At 31.0% G+C, this 21,713-nt stretch overlaps 2 protein-coding genes across 2 annotated transcripts in view; both read left to right on the top strand.

Moving 5' to 3' along the window:
* Positions 1 to 1,604: 1,604 nt before the first annotated feature.
* LOC148605154 (uncharacterized) lies at positions 1,605 to 4,323 on the top strand. Its single transcript, XM_088550737.1, has 3 exons — positions 1,605 to 1,745; positions 3,229 to 3,389; positions 3,684 to 4,323. Exons 2-3 carry the CDS (start codon positions 3,241 to 3,243, stop codon positions 4,222 to 4,224), a joined length of 690 nt encoding a protein of 229 aa, XP_088406863.1. The 5' UTR covers positions 1,605 to 1,745; positions 3,229 to 3,240; the 3' UTR covers positions 4,225 to 4,323.
* Positions 4,324 to 10,832: 6,509 nt separating this feature from the next.
* The window catches only part of LOC148605155 (protein inturned-like), a 46,952-nt gene continuing 36,071 nt past the window's right edge, over positions 10,833 to 21,713 (top strand). Inside the window, exon 1 of the mRNA XM_088549689.1 lies at positions 10,833 to 10,928. The gene's annotated coding sequence lies outside the window, so the exon portion shown is untranslated. The remainder of the gene's footprint in view (positions 10,929 to 21,713) is intronic.

Consider the following 21,713-nt stretch of genomic DNA (forward strand, 5'->3'; position numbering starts at 1 on the left):
TGACTGCAGTATATGGCGTCTGTGGGGAAAAAGACGGGGTTTCTGTTTATCAGCTGTCCTCACGGTTTTTCTAGTTATTGTGATATAAAAAATAACCGTTTCATATGCATTTTACTTGCATTTATATTTTTCATTATTTTACGATGATTTTGTTTTTTGTAAGAAAATCTATGCTTTATTATATTTAGAGCTAGTACATGCATCAGATAGCTGGTGGAAGAGACGGGAATGACTGTACTATATTTTATCAATTTATTAGTAATTTTATGAACAGATTAAATACAGTATCATTGTCCGGGTTTCGTTGAATTATTAAACATGCGCATGCAATATGTAACAAAAATATTTGATGTTCATATGTTACTTTTTGAAAAAAAAATTATATTTATATATCATAGTGAACCAACTGAGTTTTGTTAGTGTTAATTACATAGAACATCGTTACTAATGGCGCTAATTATCATAATGAACATTCGTTGTGAATAGGGAAATATGTCATCGTTAACATTTTTTTTTCAAAAAAGGAATGTAAACGTAACTAATAAACTTGTTCGTTGGTAGTAATATAGTAATGCACAAAAGGTGATTTCATTACCACGGAGTTATCTATCATCTCACGTTTTATTAGATTTATTAGGTCAGAACAATTCATATTATTTTTTTCTGATTTCATTAAACCATAGTTGAATCAGAAAAAAAATCTTGCATTAAAAAATATAAAAAATATAACGAAGTGATAAAAAATAACATGAACTGCTGATTATTTCCATGAATCCATCTTTTATACGTTATCTTTTCTGTGTTACAAAGCCACATTCTTTATTTGATATGGAATGTTTTCCTGATCAACAATTTGTATATATTATTGTATATATTATTGTATTTTATGTTGTTTGTTACATTATGTAGATTGTCTCTGTTTCCTGTTTCCTGTTCCACTATAAAAGTTTTATGGCCGTCATCATGAACTCGTGGATCGTTACGGTGTATCCATCTGCGTCATGAAAACTGATTTGTTCAACGTGTCATAGTTTTCCTTTCCTCTTTCGTCTACACTGGACTTAAATTTTTATGAGCAACTCGGTGGGTGCTTCTAGAAATGCAGAGGACGCTTACTCTACCGGTGCACCAGGTCCATGTTCCAGGTTTTAGCGGCGTCCGAGTTTCTCATTTACTTTTGTTAATTTGTATGTATGATTTCATTTACTTTATGTTCTTTGTTGTGTATGTCTGTTTTCCATGTCTGGTCCCTGGATTGCATTCTTTTGATTACCGCTATAAGCTTGGTTCCTTTGATAACTCTTCCACGTTCAGACCATGTGATATGAGTTGTTCCATTATTGGCGCTTCGGTTTTGTGCCAATACTAACTTTTAATTGTTAAGCAATTGTTGAACAAGGCCTTTACACTGGGAACAGTGCTCTTGGTTTAGTAGTTATTTCTACTGTATCTCATCGCATAAAGTTAGATTACAAATGAACAAGAGAATATTAAAAACCGACACATTAATCATCTTATCAGGGTATTTGACTTCAACGTCTCCTATGTAAACAAAATATGAATATATCATAACATAAAGGGGGAATCAGATTTTATGAATGAATACTGTCAATAGTCATTTTAATTTGTAATGCTTGATGTTTTATAAAAGGAAAATTGTCGATCAGGCATGACTGAGAGAGGTATATATTTGATAGCTGCAAATTACTTATTTAAATACCAACTGAGAGTTTTCATCAAAGGAGGTAAGTCTATGATAGCTCTAATAGTAGATTTACATGACACTTCGATAGACGTCGTGTGTGATTTATATTAGACAGTTTTACCATTTAAAATATATTTTCGAACTAGGTTACTGCATTCTGCCTTATATTTTAAGTAAATAAAAAGGTGAAGAGAACAACTTTATACATATATAGTAATAATTGCTTATTTACTTTGTAATAGTATTCGTTTTAAAAGAAAGGTCATTTAAGCTAAAATATCAACGCATATTAAGCGACCATAATAACTTGTTCATCGTTGCTTTCAAAAAATATAAAATTGTAGAATTTTGTAAAGCAAGTTTAGTATATTTAGTGTTTATTCAATTTCAAACATTGTTTTCTCTAAATAAGCAATTGTTCAAGAAAATTCTTTTTTTTACCATGCTAAATATTTGACCTCATTCAGCTTATAGCCTGTATGTTTTACATCGACATCTCTGCTGCCAGATGTCTTCTGTTCAAGTAATGCATGACACTTAGTTATCAACAAATTAAAATGTCAACAAAGCACAGCTCAAAAAAATTGAAATTATCAACATGCCCGTATTGTTCTTACCTTAAATTATACAAAACTAAAGAAATCAACATTTTGCAACAATCCGAATCAATTTGAACAATTCGTATACGTGTATGCAGTATTTCCTGTGATACATTTTTACTATCACAATGTTTCAATCAAATTATGAAATTTAACTCCTTATGAAAACGAATCATATACATTTACAACATGGACAATAATTCTTTAAGATTCATGGTACCAACCGATTTCGCCACATAAGGGAAACTGTTTCCGTCACTCGATTACAATATTGTACGTGAGAATTTACAATCTTATTTAAAACACTTTAAGTGACTGTTTCAATTGATACTAAACGGGTAATCGGTACGTTAGTCTCTAATGGTCATTAGGTCAAACTGCTAACAAACCAATCTGTATAGATCGAATTTCATTCCTTTCGTTTGAGACGCAGTGTGGGTCTAATATGGAAATCCGTTGGTTCTTTTGAAGTTTGTAATAACAAATACTACCAAAAAACGTTCTTATGATAAAAAAAATATTTTGTCAAACTTTAAGAATAGGCACAGGTTCATCTGGAACAAATTTAAGAGGTTAAATTCATCAAGTCTGTGATTAATTGAAGACAATTGAATGATGTCTCTCATGCAATACCTGCTTAGTCTAGCAAGTTTTAATTATCCTTAGTACGATATATAAGTAGAATATCCCTGCTTTTGTGGTTAGTGACTCGTCGTAACAACAATTTTATACATTGTTTTATCATAACTAATACAGTATAATCAGTAGGAACAGTACAGCTTTCTGGAGTTTTAATATCATCTACAAAAATCTATATAGTATATTTGGATCTTATTCTTTAAATCTCTTAACATTGTGTTTCCTATATTTCACAGAAATAGAAGGTCAATAACTAATTTTATAATTATTTTATTCTTTTTTCAGACTTAGAAAAGAATGACAATTCTTATGCAACAAAATTGTCTAGATATGATTGAGGTGTATCAGAGAAGAAGTATGTTCGGATTGAAATCTTCTATAACTAAATGTTGTAAGAGAAATTCGTCTAGAGAATTCGATGATGTTCGTAGTATTCTAACTCAAAGGTAATTGTCTAAGTGATTTTTTTTTTTTTTTTAAATTCAATACCCTTTACGTCTCTGAATGACATTTCCATTTATTACTTAAACTCTCCATTGGAAAGTCGGACGAAACACCGCATGTTAATATTTGTTTTGTGCATATTCAGCGTATGCACGCGTATTTGTTTGTATTGGAATATGAACAGAAAAAATGACAAACTTAACACACATGATATTGAACGGCTCTGAAGAAAGTGTCGAAAATAATTTCCTTCAATGTCTGATATATCTTTATATATAGTTCTCTATATTTTACAGCAATATGATAGAAAACAGCAGAAACTGGTTGCCGTTTGTGCTTCCGGATGGAAGTTTGTTTTACGTAGTGCTTTCAACGAATGGTGCTGCTAACCAAATGGAACATAAATTTTCCCAGAAGAGCTTTAAGGACAATGACAAAGCCAGTAGTGGCAAACAATTAGAGGGTTCAAGTACAAACAATAACTGCAATTGTATTAAATGTGATGAGTGTTTAAAGCGTCAAAACTTTTATCAAACATCGGAGCGACACCCTTACGAATACCAATCTACATCAAAACTGTTTTGTGAGGACGAAAATATCTTAAATATACAAGAATGTTCAAATTGTGGTGTTGATACAATGAGGCTACGCCTTCAGGAAAAGAATGAACTATCGAAAAATATTGCATGTGGTCACAGCGAAACAAGCAGCTTATCAGATGCATCAACATGTAGTACTTCATCATTAAAATCAAGTTCAGACAAAAGGTCAAAGACAGTGCGTTTCTCTCATCGGATACGTCGTGTCAAACTCGGGTTAAACTTTTGGACAAAGTAATCTCTTACAAAAGATTTTTATATAATATGCATTGTATAAAACTTTTTATTTCATTTTTGTTTACTTTTTTGTTGTTAACTATTAAATATGCGGCGCATGTACATGTGTTGCTCTTATGACATTCTGCATATGAATGGTCGAAAGCACTAATTTCACATATACCATCGACATTCCCATCGTATTATTTCCCATAGAAATATTCCAAATGCTCTAAATACTCCAACCTCTTTCCACTTCTTCTCATGTCGCCATTATCCATCCCCATAATACTATGAATTTTAACCTATTGAACGGCTGCTCCTTCTTTCAGACAATACAAAACCTCAGAAATCAATCAAACAAAAAATGCAACCACATCATTATGGTAGAAGATCTTCTTTCTAGAAGCAAGGAATATTTTGAAAATTAAATCTCCTTTGTAAGTTACTTTATGTTCTTCGCTGTATATGTCTGTTTTCCATGTCTGGTCTTTGTCCCTGGATTACATTCTTTTGATTACCGCTATAACCTTGGTTCCCTTGATTACTCCTTCATTATAGACAACGAAGAACTGTTGAAGTATGAAACAGACCTACACAATAGAAAACTTATGGTCATACCATGTATAAAAGTTAATTAAGGAGGAACCCGTCCTCAACAGAATTTATCTACACTTCGTCTTTTTATTTAAATTACAGAAGTGTCAGAATAGATATGTACATCTTTTTACTGGAAAGCACTTCAAAAAACGGTCAACAAATCTGATGACTCAGCAGGTTTTCGTAGTAAGTCAATTAGTTTTTGAATTTTGAAAGAGAAAAGAAGAAACCAAACAGTAAAAAGAAGAACATTTTATACCGTACTATAAATGCAATAAAGACATGCTTTACATGTGTTTAAAGAGTAACCAAGGGAACCAAGGTTATAGCGGAAATCAAAAGAATGTAATTCAGGGATAAAGATCACACATGGAAAACAGACATACACAACAAAGAACATAAAATAACTTAAATCATACATACAAAGTAACAAAAGCAAATAAGCAGGTGCACCGGTAGGGTAAGAATCTTCTGCCTTTCTAGAAATACCCGCCGAGTTGCTCGGGTTAAAGGGGTAACCTTTCATCAGCAGCATTAAACTGAAGTACACAATAAACATCAAAATCAAAAAAAAATTGTATGCAAAAAGTTTTCAAAAACAAATACAAAAAATTCTGATCTAAGAAATGGAGGCATCAATTTCTATCATTTGTTTAACATATTCTATGAAAACTCAATTTCTCTATATATTAGTCCCCAAAAATATTTTACTTTTGTTGTAATATTCAAAATTACCATTTTTCTAAGAATCAGAATTACAAAATAAAATGATATAATAATTGTTTATTTTACTCAATAATAGATATATTATATTTGCGATATTAGTTACACTTTCCGTTTAAAAACTGTGCGACAAAGTTTTGTTACATGTAAAAGCATGTACCCTTTTTAAATGCTATTATTCAGGCAAAATATTTCAAGGAACACAATACGACAGAAGGTCAAATACTTTTTTTTCTTGCGTGTATACCACTAGCCAACATTCCTTAAAAATATATAAAACGCATTTTAAAAACCTCACAATAGTTTTTACAAAGTTATAAATTCGAATTGAATGTGATATTAATGACGTTAATTTGTACACTTCAGACATAACATTAAACAAGCCAAAATATATTACATAACTTTTCATTATCAAATTCTTCAAAAAGTAAATTTATTAAAGACTTATATAAAAAGATAACAAGATTACTTAGACTTTGACTATGTGTGTCCTTAACATCATTTAATGCATGCCTTATTTCTAAAGGAAGGAAACAGGGCATATCCATCAATTTGTCAAATAAAGAATTCTATTATTATTCCATAAGTGATAACCTTTAACGCCCTTTCTTCCTATATCAAAATCAAAGGTTTGTGAAATAAAGCCAAATGGTGAAATACTTCAAGATGCTGCGAGTCATTGTGCTGATTACTCCATACAATGACAAATGAATGACATTTATGATAAATTTATACTTTGTCAGTAGAAAAGCACTGTAAACACTAAGTGTACATGTCTCTCTTTATTCTGAATAAGATACAAGTTATTCAAGATAAGCGCGTTCGGGATTTCCTTCTTCATTCTAATCATTGTTTAACAATGTTTTCTCCTCATTTATTACATCGAAATGTTGCACGGTATTTAAAATATAAAGAGAAGCGTTTGGAATAGGATTGCCTAACTTTTGGTTATTTTGGTCTTTTGGGATTTTTGGGGGGGTTTTTTTGTTCTTGTGTGTGTGTGTGTGTGTGTGTGTGTGTGTGTGTGTGTGTGTTTTCCTTGTCTGGTGTTTGTTCCTGGATTACATTTTTTATTTCCGCTAGAACCTTGGTTTCCTTGATTACTTTTTTCAATTTAAAATCACTTATTTTAAATGTATGCAGTCATTACATAGAAATGATCGACCAATATGAAATCCATTCTGTGATTCGATACATGACCCATCAGTTATGAACACATAATATTTTTGGTACTTGTGAATATGGTCAGTAATGGTTAACATTTTGTTTTAATCTTGTTTACGTATATATCTATCCTAAGAACTTGTTTTTATGCTGTTTCCGAAAAGAATTGTTGATATCCCTTTATCTTGATGGTGGTGGGTTTCTAGTCTAGTAAGGTCTAGTAAGCAAATTTTAGCCGTATTTCCAATCAGAAGCTCTTCATGCCTTTGTATTGCCAATTAAAACATCGATAAATATACATATACTTGAATAAACTATATTAAATACGCCATGTAAACTACCTCAAGGACAATAACTATTATTAATCAAAACTTACTACAGAGATTTGGCTTCCTATTTAGATAGTTCTGGTTTTGAGTACTTCTAATAACTATTTTTTTTCAGATCTTCCTATATATTTGATTCTAATGCCGCTAATAAGAGGTACGTGTACAGCATATCGAAATTTGCAATATATTTGTTTAGTAATTTTGTATTTTATACTCAAAATCAACTCCTTTTAGAAAGCAAAATACTTTCGAAACCTTATCAAATAGCTAATACAAGTTGATTTTCTGCATATACTGGACTATCCCGTTATTTTGTTTGTTTTTATCAACCAAGCTCCTGCCTAAAAGTAAATTTAAAATGTTTCAGTTTGAGAGGGTTTGGATTAAATAGTGTCTGGACTAAAGGAAATTCTCATGCAAAGATTTTATTATGAAACCTAGGCATGATCTTACTGCTACCTAATTATAATTCAGCAGATGTTAGTCAATGTCGGCTATAGTATGGTGTCCTAAAATGAAACGTTCTGAAGTTGGCGGAATTAATTATTCTGCTGACTGTGTTAAGCTTTAATAGATGGTATGATCAGAACTAAGACTAGTTTCGTTTTGTATACAAAATGTACATGTATTAACACTTCTAAAGGTTAATTACCATACATTTCTCAAAGTAATTATAACTATTTACAAACGTCATATTTAAAACTAGTTCTTTATGATGTATTTGTAGTCTAACCAACTATGTATTCATGAAACATTCGAGGGCAAATAGATAATTTCGATAGCAATAGCAATAATTGGGGCGAAAAACTATATTTCCCTAAACACAACAACATATTTTCAAATCAAATACTACCTCAAACAGTAAAACAAAAATACAAATGCTATGAATAATGTAAATTTTGATATATTATATACATGTGTGCCCAACAAAAGCATTCAAACATAAAAAGAAGTCAAACTAATAATTTTAGACAATTTTTGAATTGTTTTCAAATCAATGAATTCCACTTTATCATCATAAACTGCAGATTAATGGTTTTTTTTTCATGATGCTATGCATGTATGACAATTATATGTACATGTAACGTAAACTCGATTCAATTCGTGCAAAAACGATTGGTTCTCATCAACAGTTATACATTATGAGAAAGGTTAAGAACAATATTGCCGAAGTGATAGGCAAACTTTTGGGACCAAAAGTGAAAAAGAATAGTAACAAAATGAAAGGCATTGTCAATGCAAAAACCGTAACATTCCCGCTTCCACTACCATTAGGTATTCCCATTATATATTGCATTACAAACAGGCAGCACACATTTTCAACCGTGTAAAGTTGGTAAAATCTGTATCAAATGAGTGCAGAAGTTATATTGATGATATTATGAAAAAAAAACATTGAATATGATATTTTCTTCAGAAACAAAATAAGATCTGGATATCGGGTATTAAATTTCCCATGCAACATATATATGAGACGTTTTTCTTTATAACTTTGGTTTCAGGCTACAGTGACGCACCAAAAAGTAAAAAAAATGACTATAAGTTTTAGTGAAACTTAACAATTGAGAAATATAAACACCATATCCGTTGGAAGCCAGTCATTAACTATAATTTGTTTCACCAGACAATATTGGGCATCGTTATTCCGGTGACCTCTGAGTCAATTTAAAGTTCTTGATAGGTGTCTTTAAACAGCTATAATGATTTTGGTTGCTCTATCTTTGTTGTATATAACGTCGGTTAGAAACAAAAGGTATTTTTGTAGCCGAACCAGATTGATTTTTGAAGACAAATTACGTTACAACAGCCTTGATTCAGACACATTCTAGCAATACATACTAAAGGATCCACTTGTTGACATGAGGATTTAAAGGAAAATCAGCCCTCAATAATATACGTATCATGCCACAAACTTACTTACCTTATGATTAATATGTGCTTGTCCTTCAATCAATACTAATTATTTTAACACTATCCCCTTCTGTTGATATACATTCAAGGAATTTTTATCCCCAATGCATTGGTAGCTGTACCCAAACAATTTTCCTTTTATGATCCTGATGATTTAACTTTTCGACATCAAATTAGGCTTGGATATGCTGCTGTGACAATATGTGTCAAGATTAGAATCTATCAATCTTATCTTTGTCTGTTCCCCATGATAACTGAAGACCATATTAATTGTGCAGCAATTTTATTTGCTAAGTCTTCCTCCAAGAAAAAAGCAAATCATAGGCTAACCATGCAAAGTGGATAGCAGAACAAATTAAAATGATATGACGTACTTTTCTGATTAGATCTAGAGAGATAATAAAGGAGCAATTTGCTGGTATTGTAACGATTGAAACCAAGAAGCAATGATATATTATAAGCAGGAAAAATGGATTTTTTTTTTTTTTTTTTTTTTTGGGGGGGGGGGGTTATAGAGAATTTTTTTTCCCGAACGGCACTTGGATGGTCTTAATACTATAATCAACTTAATGCTTGATTTATTTGACACATTTGCCGCTTTTAGTTTCGTATACGACATGACGGCGGGCTGAAAATAAATTAATTGAAAACCCATTCACTTCTAACATATGAACATGATAGCAAATACAGCCCATTGCAGCTCTTTCAAAAATGTTCGCAGATCAATAAAATTTTACCTATAAATCACTTATTTGTAATGTAATTAACTTAATCACTTATGTCGCTATGTTTATATCCATATATTAGTTAGGTCCGTCAGTTCTATACCTACCAAGACCAATCACGGCCTTCCCCTAACCCCCGAAAAGTACCCCGTCATATTTTATTAAATGAAATGTTATAAGAGTCAAATCTTGCATTGGGAATTATTTTAACAGTAATGGAAGTGGGGGTCTAAGTAAGTATAAAACCCGGTTTAACCCGCCATTTACATCGGATATTCCTGAAATAAGCCTAGATCACTGCACTTGTTTCAAATGTTTCGGTGTTTGCCTTGATATTGCCATTTCTTATATGATCTTGCCTTCTCATGAGTATTCCTTTCAAAAATTGCCTGAATTTATTTATCTATCAGTTTAGCAATCATGTTATTACTCTTTATCAGTACAGATGTTTGTGGTTATTTAGCTCAGTATATAATAATTTCTCTACCTTTCCTACCAAACATTTTCATTAAAGTAAAACGGGGCAAAAATAGTAAATATATATTACATGAGGAAGTTACTCTGAACATCGGGAAAATCTGACAAAAATAAAAGCACATGAATGTGTTCGCAGTGTGGAATTAAATATTTTTGAAAAGGATTCCCTACCAAAATAGATTAATATTATAGTGCGTTTTGTACTTCATTTTGTAATTCAAAAAGTAAAAAAAAACATTGTGTTTTGAGTGAAGAAGACAGTTTATCTAAAACTTGAATAAATTCTGATCGACCTTAATATGGTTTTCTATTATTCAAAATAGACATCAACACTTTTATTCTTACAAAGGTGAATGGAACAACAAAAAACTGTGTCACCATTAGTTTTCTAATACATAATAAATTCATGCAAAGATGAGCGAGTTTATATACTTTAATAAACCAAGTCTTTTATTGGGGTGCATTAAAGTGAAGTTTTTCCAATATTAATCTCAATTGTAAGCACTTGTTCAACTATTTCATTCAATCAAATTCATTGTGAAATATTTTCCGCCTATTAAATCGATAAAAACGAGAGAAAGTTGATATGACAGATAGAGATTTTTCCTCTTTATATATTTTATAGTCGATTACATGGGAATGAAAGCCCCATGTCACCGTTGTAGGCAGGTATTTGATAAGTTAAAGTGAAGTACAACCTGATTGTTGACATATAGGAACATTTTGATAATGTAAATATTGCGTTGTGTTGTTGTGACTTATTTTGTGACAAGGCTACTCTTCAATGTTAATAACAGGTAAGGGAGAAAATTATGCCATATGCAAGCAATTTTATTTACAATTTTATAAATTAATATACTGATATTCCTATTATTATGACAGTCTATACAAACGGAGGTATCATTTAACATTGAAGAGAAAATGTTCTTGTACAATTAAACAGCAAGATACAAAATGAAATATATCCTTGATAGTGTGACTGTCCTTCGCCTTCAGAGCAAATCATATCAAGTTAACAATTTGATTAATAAATATTAAATTTCCTAATGAAAAGAAAATGAATTAAAGTGCGTTACTTCGAATTCATTTATAACAATAGCAACAATACGTTCAGGACTTGATTTCTCAAACTAAATCATTCTGTGACTTAGGTCTGCTTGATGGAAGAGTAATCAAGGGAACCAAGGTTATAGCGGTAATCAAAAGAATGTAATCCAGGGACAAAGACTAGACATGGAAAACAAGACATACACAACAAAGAATATAAAGTAACTGAAATCATATATACAAAGTAACAAAAAAAATGAGCAACTCGGACTCCACTAAAAACTGGGAGCATGGACCAGGTGCACCGGTAGGGTAAGCGTCTTCTATAAACACCGCCATGCCAATGTCAACAAGGGCATTAATTAAAACTATTGTTAATCCTTTGACGTATACGTATCAAGGTGTTAATGGTCAGAAATATACTAGGTTGTTTTGATTCCTCTGCAAACTTAAACAAGCATGTTTTGAATTAACACATTTTTATTCATAAACTATAAATGAGGGTTGGAATCTCTACAGTATTTGTGTCTGTCCGTTGTCGATTTTTTTTAAAACAAATAAATATGTTTCGGTTCAATTTATATTATTGCCGTTTGACAGAAAAAGGTCCCAATACCACCCAGCTTCATATAGGGCAACGTTTTTTACCTACCTGTAAACCCTATTCTATGATGTTTTTAAAATTAAGATTTGTATAATAATGGCATAACGTCGCTTAAAATCAAGAACATCCAAGATAACTGGGGTTTTAGAAGGCTGTCTGAAGTGTCGACAGTGCGTCTTGAACATCAGACGCTGTTGGAGCTTGCAAAATTATGAACAAGACTTGCCTTGCCCTGCGTAAAAAGCTGTGTAGTTTTCTATCTTTGTTGTATCAGAACATATTCGTATTGGTTGTTTACCTTACATATATCTACTTTAATATTACCGAAGAAAGAATGTGACTGAATTTTTATCTAATAGTGTGTTTTGAAATCTGCCAGTGACTCAAACTACTTTTTCGATAACTATTTAAGAGCTGGCAGTTGCTTGCATGTGATCGTCAAAATTAAATAAAAATACACTATAACCTCTTATTTTTATTATAAATTTTATAACTATTATTATCATTTTAAATTGCAATTGTTACATTAAGCTTGCTGCTAGATTTTTTTTCGTATTTCAACATATATTTATAACTCAATGCATCATCAAATTTAAAAAGTCATTTCCGTCATACATGTACAAATTCTAATTCTAATACCATTGGAAGCATAATGTGTTTTTTTTTTTTACTTAAAACTTCCATTATAATTGTACGCCCGATATTGGTTCATGAACTGAGGTCGACATATATTTCATATTGATATTTATACTTCTTTAGTGAAAGTTAATATAGTTTTGGTTTTATATAAATGTTATATTGTTGTGCCTTAGAATGAAATATTACTCTTCTAAATCTTTTAATGAAAAACACTTTTGTTCCCACAAGCCAATTACCATCAAAAATAAATATGTGCAATTTAACATAGGATGAGTTTTTCCATCAATAATTACTTTTCAAGTTTTTAATTATTTTTCTTATCTATAGAAAATATTCTTAGTCGTAATCTATAAAAATAGACCCTTCAACCGTTTAATTAAAAGATGATGTAGTCAATCTTACAGCTTGAAAAGAGATCCGAAATTAAAATTGTGAAAAAAGTAAATGTTCATGTAGTAAATGTGTCTGTTACTATTTTGAGGCTAAGGTCGAGTAAGTATTGAGATGGTGTATGTTTACAGATTATATTATAAAGATACAGATTTTGGTCTAATATACACTTCTCAGTTGAAAACACTTTTTCTTGATTCAATATCAAGCTCTTGAATGCAAGTAAAATAAACTGATTCTTTTATGTTCATTGTCAAAACAGAAGTTACCATACAACATTTTAAAAACTTTACTGAGATCAAATCTTCTCAATAACATTCACTCTTATTCTTTACTCAAACACGGTAGTTAAAAGGACTACTAAGCTAACAAAAAGTGTCATTCTAAAATTTAAAAATGTAATATATAGTATAATCAGTGTTACAAAATTAGCCGAGATATGACTTAACTTTTTATGCATATACAATGAAACCTGTCTAAACCGGGCCCGTTTGGATTAAGAATGTAGACCTAAGGTAATGGTACACAACTCTTACAAATCATTTGAAAGTTTATATTCACCATTTTACATCAATCTCAAGCATCAAGTGACTTGGATTTATTTCATTCTATTTCAAATGAAGGCTTGATAGGCTTTAGTGAAATTGAATATGATACAAACATCTCACTGATTTCAAAAGTTGTGTTCCTCACCCTAAGTCTACCTCCTTAATGTGTTTATTTTAGAGAAGTGTTCGTTTAAAATTAAGTTCCAATACAGTAAAACCTGTCTTAACTAAACCCCGATCGGATCTAAAAATGTTCGTTTAACAAGGTTCGATTACATTGAAGGTAAAAGGAACTTTTAAAAGTTCTTAGTTTACACAGATTTTTTTTTTTATTATGCACAGATCGGTTTGAAAAGGCTTCACTGTACAGAGGGACTTTAAGTAGCACTTCAGCTAAGAATCATGCAAAATGTGATTCATGCGTGAAAAGCCTACTTATTTCTGGGTTATTTTTAATATTTTGTTTGAATTGCCATAGTAAACAGAAATGAACATTCAGTTTTTCATATAACCGTGTTCTTAGGAGATGAAAATTATATAGAATGCACTGCATATTTCAATATTAAGGGAGATAACTCTGTAAATAACACTAAAAAAAATTGAAACTGTGATTTCCAATGTGGATTATCTCCTAAGAGAGGACAGAATGGAATGATTAATAATACATTTCATCATAAAGACCTAAATTTTAGGTTTATCATCTTTTACAGAATTTGCATGATTCTTACAAAGACTACTAATTAAACGTCTCAAAACAGATTTTTTCAGATTATTCAAAGTTTGGTTGAAATAGCTTTTATTGTATTTTGTTAGACAGGTGATATCTGAAACGTTCCTGCCAAAAACAAAATTAACTCTTCGGGTTTCTGTCATGTTTGTCATATTGTACTATTTCTGTCATTTACTCGTACAACAAAATATTTGCCAAGATCCTTTTTCAAAATACAAAAAGGTCATACAAATATTGCAGTATGTTGTACACGTGCTTCAAGGAGTTACTTCTCATCAGCAACATTAGAGTTAAAGAATTTGGAAGTTCTAAATTTAAAAATAAATAATACACTAGAAGTACTAAAAACCAACAATTATCGAAAAAGATAGCCAAATACAGTACAAATCAATAAATTATATCTTTTTTCTTATTTTATTCGTGTTTTATTCAGATGATTTTAATGTATAGAAAAAAGTATGAAATTTTGTAAATTTTATTTAAATCCATAAACCTATAGAACAGTATGATTGTGTAAGAATGAAGCATATTAGGAACATATCAAAGGGCTTACATCAAGCCAAGAGTATATGGATAAGTTTTCAAGGAATAAAAAAACTGTTGGATAAATGATCGATGAATTGCACGAAACACAAATGTATAGGCACAAAAGGCATATAATGCATAACACAGCAATACACTTTTTGGTACGAATGAAGCAAATGTCAAAATTACCAAGAACGTATTGTGGATTGTTTTTTTATTTAGAGGGTCATATTCTTTTCACATATAAACTTTAGCGATTGTGTAGAGCCTATATTGGCAAATAATTTGATAAAACTTCCGACCTTACATGTGATGAAAATGGATTGAAACTAACTGAACCAAAATATAAAATACATTGACTGTCATATAGGACATTTGGCTGGAGTTCGTAATTTTAAAAGATGTGGACGTCCTAGACAAGTCGCTGAAAAATCCGTTTGTTTACATCACCTTGGCGTGATTGTTGTGAAAAGTTTTCAGTGCCTAGCAACCAGATTTCAAATGTAATCTATTGCCAACTTCTTTGATAAGAGTAATCAAGGGAACCAATGTTCTAGCGGTAAATTAGCTTTTATATTTTATTGATGAGGCTCATTGAATGTATTTCAGCAAGAGTTCCCATGGATTCGCGCCTGATTTTCACCGTGCCCTGTACTTTATTATCACTGATAACTATATTCGAAACTGTCTATATAACCACTATAGGGTATTTGGAGTAAGATTTGTTGGTATATAGATTTTTAAACCACTTTTGTATTTTCTTTTTAAGATCTCCTAAGTGTTACCAAGACAACCATTGGTCGATTAAAAGTCATATTGTGAAAACAATACCAAATTAATCAAGCAAATATAACCGTAATTAATCCATATATATAAGTATATATATAAGTATCTCAGTCCCTCTTATAAAAAGCATAAAATCAAGTTAATTATATATATGTGTGGTATTATCACAGTACAACTGTATGCTGGAAGTCAAATGAAAGTTAACTTTAAGATTATTGGTACTTCATTTTTGTATTAAAAGATATCAATGAAATGCATCGGAGAGCGGCGAAGTCATTTGAAGTCTGATCATAACGGATGAGTACTAGATCTTGCCCCGGAGACTATGTATGGAGTGAAGCGTAAGGATTAAGATTGACTTTATTTGGGTAATTTTGATAGCGTTATGTGATGAATAGATATTAACTTTAATGATTTTATCAGCAAATGCTTTCTAAAATAGTGTATTTTTAAACATATATTATTTTTATTCATACCGCTACTAAAACACAATTATTTTTGTAATGTGACTGTTCAAAAGAAAATTAAGTTCAATTTTAAAAGCATAAATATCATTCAATACTACCAATAAATACCCAAGGCTTACAATACTGTTAAATGAGTTTTGTTAGTTAAACAGCCTTTTGTAACAAGCCGTACTTTCACATACAAATTATAATTGTTAATTACAACATTATCAAATTCCCTAAATCCGTGATATGGGACAATTAAATTAAAGTATAATACGACCGAATTAAGCACTAACTAGCAGTTCAAAAAATACGTTGACATTTTGTATTTTTTAATAGGTGATTAATATTACAAAAGGAATCGTAATGGTTAATTTTGTCGTAAAACGTCCATTTTCAATAATGACTTACTTTTTTCCATTTTTTCTAAGTATTTTGTTTCTTTGTTTGGATATATGTCATGAAATATGATGAAATATGTATCTGTCATTGTTTTTATCTCCAACGTAAACACCATTCACCACGTCAAGAAAATTACAAATCTGCAACTTATAGTTTAGGGTTGACTTCTCTACTCTCTGGATTTTAAGTTATTCAGGTCAAGTTTTTAACACACAAAATAGATATTTCGATAGTGATATTATTTCAGGCTTTTTGCTCTATGAGGGGCGGACTATTTGTACTCAATTCATGACTTCGTCTATGATGCACCGTCATTTTTTATGGACGATAATTGGCCAACGGGAATATGCGATATTTCCTCAAACACCAGCTCTACACCTGCCTAGAAAGTTCAAACAATCATTTCCGAATTAGGTATGGCATTTCCATCCGAACGACTTTAAGCCCTTCATGTTTCTGATGTTATTATATAAAGAGCGCCGCTGACACACTTTCCCAAGTATTTGGTTGTCCTAATCACTACGCAGACTAAAATTCTAACAAATAGGCTTCTGAAACAGGGTTATGTTGCTACAAGATTGAGGTCATCACTACAGAAGTTTTATGGTCGTCATCATGAAGTCATGGATTGTTATGGTGTATCCATTTGCGCCATGAAAACTTATTTGTTCAAATTGTCATAGTTTTCCTTTCCTCTTTCGACTACCCCGGACTTGAATTTTTATGAGCAACTCATAAAGGCAGAGGATGCTTACCTACCGGTGCACCTGGTCCATGCTCCCAGTTTTTAGTGGAGTCCGAGTTGTTCATTTGCTTTTGTTGATTCGTAAGCGTGATTTTGATTGCTATGTGTTCTTTGTTGTATGTGTCTGTTTTCCATGTCTGGTCTTTGTTCCTGGATTGCATTCTTTTGTTTGCCGCTATAACCTTGGTTCCCTTGATGACTCTTTCTACTAGATGCATATTCGTTTCTATGAGGATTTTTTTTTAAAATGGTGCTTATATATTCTTCAATTTTTTTTTATCTTTATACCATTGTGCTTCTTGATTTTCATTATTTATTTGTTTTAATCATTTTTTTAATTCCTCATATCACAAAAGACACAAATATTCAAATATCTAAAATTCAACATATCGAATTCGAAATGTTTGAATCTTTAACATCATGTCACCTCATTTAATAAGTCATCATTAATTTAAAAAGTTTTTTAAAAAAAAATCGTCTCATTTCACTCTGTCACTTTTCCAAATAATGTTTGGTTTGATTTTTAAATAGCTTCCTGATTGATTAGTTCTCTTTGAACAAACGATGTTATTTTGTGTAACTTACTTTGGTACTGAGACGATATAAACGTCAAATAATCCCAAACAAAGTAACATTTTAATAACGAAAAAATTATTAATATTTGAAGTTGAATCCATCGGGAATTAAATGATAAGGAATGTTTCTAATTTTAAGAGGTTTAACGAAATAACACAGTTTTACCAGATTACACTTTTAATCAACTACTTCATGGTTTCTAAGTTTAAACTGTCTAAAATAATTCAAATATGATTTTTTCATATAGATCAATCACATTTTACTCAGATTTATCCAACCAGCTACTAGAATTCTTTAAATGCTTACTCAAGGTTTCATTTCCCCTTTTTGCACCTGCACTTTGCTAATGTTTTCAGATACAATGTCTTCTTAACGAACGAAATGCTTATAATACATGCTGTATATTGGTTTCTGTAATTAATCCATAAGATAGATTTAGTAGATTTAAACCTTGCCATAATGTCCGAAGGTTGTAAAACATTTCTTTACCTCTACAACTTCAAAAGTGCAGGTTCTATTCGGACAGATTGTACATTAAAGTATATGCAAAAGGTATTCCATTTAAAATGCGCAAACTCGAAAGACTACATATAATCTATGTAAACATCAAATTTAGTACAATGAAAACAGTTACATGTTTAACACATTTTAAAGATTTTTTTGATATCGTAAGGAGTTTTACTTTTAATGTTAAGAAGTCCATAGTTCCGCGGAATTTTAAACCTATTTTGGATTATTAGAATATACTTTATTATACAATATGTGTACTATCTTAACAAGAACGTTTTTATTTACATTTTGGTTGCATAATCTGACGGACAGAATGTTTCATTTTGGTAAGTAAACAATTAACAAAACAGTTGTAATCTTTTACGTCATTCCTTTCAAAATAGAAACATGTGCAACCCCTAAAAAACCTGACCAATCCAGAAATGTTCACTTTCTTGAATTTAGGTTTCTCTGTATTTCAATCATAGTTAACGAAACACATATGATCAAACATAAGAATATGCCTATCCCAACGATCAGATTTTGAAAAATATACAGTTCTTGTATGGGAAAAACTTCCCATTCTATGGTATATGAGGAATGGGGAATGGGGAAGGGGATGGGGAGATTGTATGGGTGTGGGTATTTTGAATGGGGAGAATGGGGAAATTTGTTTTAAAGTATTTCTTGATGTGAAAAATATATTAAATCAAATTTAAAATACCAGTTTGAATGTTATGAATTTATAAATATAAACTTTGATTTAATAATGTAAATATCTGATGGGAAGTATGCAACGGGGATTCAATGGGGGTGGGGATTATTCTATGGTGAATGGGGAATGGGGATGATATATGGCGCAAGTTTATTCCATTGTTTCATTGATTTTGATAAACAATTTGTCAGAAAATGCAAAAGGCAACACTTCGCCATATGTATTCTGTCATGGAAGGGAACACAATTTACAAAGATTCCTCCATTTTTCCTCCATTTTACAGGCAATCGAAGATTGACAATATATTTCTTATTGAGGAATAACATTTAAAATATAATGCTGTTTCTGTTTTTACCATGATAAACTGTATAGAAATGACCGTGAAGGATGAGGTTAAGAATTTGTTTTAATCATGAACCATTTACTTGATTTCAAATGATACATTGGCTCCATTTTAATTTAATTAATAAACATTAGTATTGTCCACAACACAGCAGCAATTTGATTAAGATTTGAATAAGACTGAAGACTCTTTCCTGACTGCATAACATAACGTACATTACAACATATTATTATGTAGATAGCAGTGTTTTATCGAATGTTCCAAGTGTAATAAATTTCAATAATTCACACTGTGAAATAAATTCGGTAATTTCACTCTCGCGCATTCTCCCGCCAAAACATCACAATTTTGGTATCAATCCGCCAATCACAGAATTTAAAATTCATACTGAAATTATCGATAAATTATGAAGAAAATCTATATTATAAATAGGATAATCAATTGGTTATCGTGAAGAACCAAAATATGACCACTCGTGCCTGGAACGCTTGAGGATTGAATTCGTGCGCGGAACAAGTTCCGCACACTCGTTAAATCTAGGCGTTCTTCGGCACTCATGATTATATTTTAGTTATTTACCCTTTCCAATTAATTATCCTATTATTTATTTATCATCGATGTTTAGTGTATTAAAAAAACTAACTATTTTGAAAGATTTTAATAATCATCATAAAATTTGATGATTTATGGGTCAGTTAGGTGAAAATTTGCCAACCATACAATACAAGCCCTTATGAGGGTCCACAATTTTCAATGCTTTATCAGTCCAAAACACTTCATATAACATGTCATTTTGTGGTAAAAATGATAAACTCTAAGTGTTGATCAAACATTGAAAGTATGCGTTAGTGTCATTTAAATATTTAAAGTAACATTGACAAATTGACAGTTTTGAAGTTCATTTTACTTATCGATTCATTCACATTTTAATGAGATTATGCATTATAACGCCATTAGGCAATTGATTTTGCAATCGGGGATGCCAAAACGAAATCGCAAAAGTCGACATGCGACTTGTTTTCGTCATCTGCAGCCAATTTACCTTCAGTATGCGTTTCTATACGATTATAGTTTATTAACTATGCGTGTGTTTTCCGATATCAAATGTGAAAGCAAAGTAATATAAAGGAAGTAAATGATTTAAAAACTGAAGATAAAAAACTGTTGAGATTTAGTGTGAAAGAAAGAAATAGAACATTCTGTATAATAAAGTAAATAATATACAGCTAAGATGGTGATAGATAGTTTGTTATTACGGTGCGACGAATGGGACTTGATCTTTTTGTAATCAAAATCAATTTAGTGTACACAAAATTGAATTCTGTCAAAACAAATATTAACTTATTTGCATAGAAATTGACATTTGTTACCTGATATGGAAATTAAATAATAATAATTTCATTTTTGTGAGACAAAATTCAATTATGTATCACAAAAGTCAATTTTGTAAGACAAAAGTCAATTCTGTGAGACAAAATTCAATTTTGTGTCACAAAAGTCAATTCTGCATGCAAATTAGTTCACAAAATCCTTTGGAGTAATTACGGAACGGCACGATTTATATCCGGATCTAATTGTAGTAGTATATCGTCAATATACATATAAATAGGAACATAGCATCGATTTTTAAAAATAGAAACATGGCTTTATGTACGTGGAATATCCTTTGCATCACATGATAATAATAATCAGTGAACAAAGAAGACTGTTGTAGTATATGTAATGTAAATCCTATATTGCACCTTTACTCGAAACACACTTGAAGTATAGTTAAAATATATGACATAATGAACATGACACGTCAATATCGTATCACATGCCGTATCAAGCTTCGACCTATATCATCCCTCGAATCGGTGGCCCTACGGGTGATATAAGAGTGTCGGGTTGATATGGGAGATGATACAGATTTTGCATGTAATATTCAATATATATTATGCACTGTGTGTATTTTGAGGGAAATGGAAATTAATTGAATTACCCTCTTTATTATTTTTATATTATTATCATTGTTATTATTGAATACTGTAATTGAACCTATTTTTGCAGTGTATTTTTTTTCACGGATTTCACTATGAGTTATTAATCGCAAACAGATGTTCTCGCGAAAAAACACAGACAGTATTAAGCAAATGGTAGCTTTACTTATATTTATCATAGCATGTCGCTTACTTACCAGTATTACAGTGAACCCACTGTACCACCTTGTTCCTTCGTGGCATTGAGCATTTTTTTCCGACGTAGTCGGTATAGTTTCGCTGTTTACCCTTTGACCTTAAGGACGCTCTTCTATGGAAATGCAAGTCGCAATTTTGTTTCCCGATTGACCAAATACTGATAACTTAGTGGTATTTGAAAAAAAAAAACGGTATAGAAAATTTGAAATGGCGTGCCATTTATTCTTTTCTTGAAAGAAATTTAGAAACTTAGAAGGTAAAGGAACAAAATTTTATTGCGTCGGCCATCTTTTTTAAATGATAGAACTTGTTTTCAGTAATTACGAGGGCAGCAAAAATATCTCCCTTTATTATAAATGAAATGTTAAACAGATTCTTGCTAACGAAAATGATAAGTAATAAAATTGCATTGATGTT

Source organism: Perna viridis, chromosome 10 (genome assembly GCF_037379345.1).
Source record: "Perna viridis isolate PV_CMFRI_1.1 ecotype Kerala chromosome 10, ASM3737934v1, whole genome shotgun sequence".
Taxonomy (NCBI): domain Eukaryota; kingdom Metazoa; phylum Mollusca; class Bivalvia; order Mytilida; family Mytilidae; genus Perna; species Perna viridis.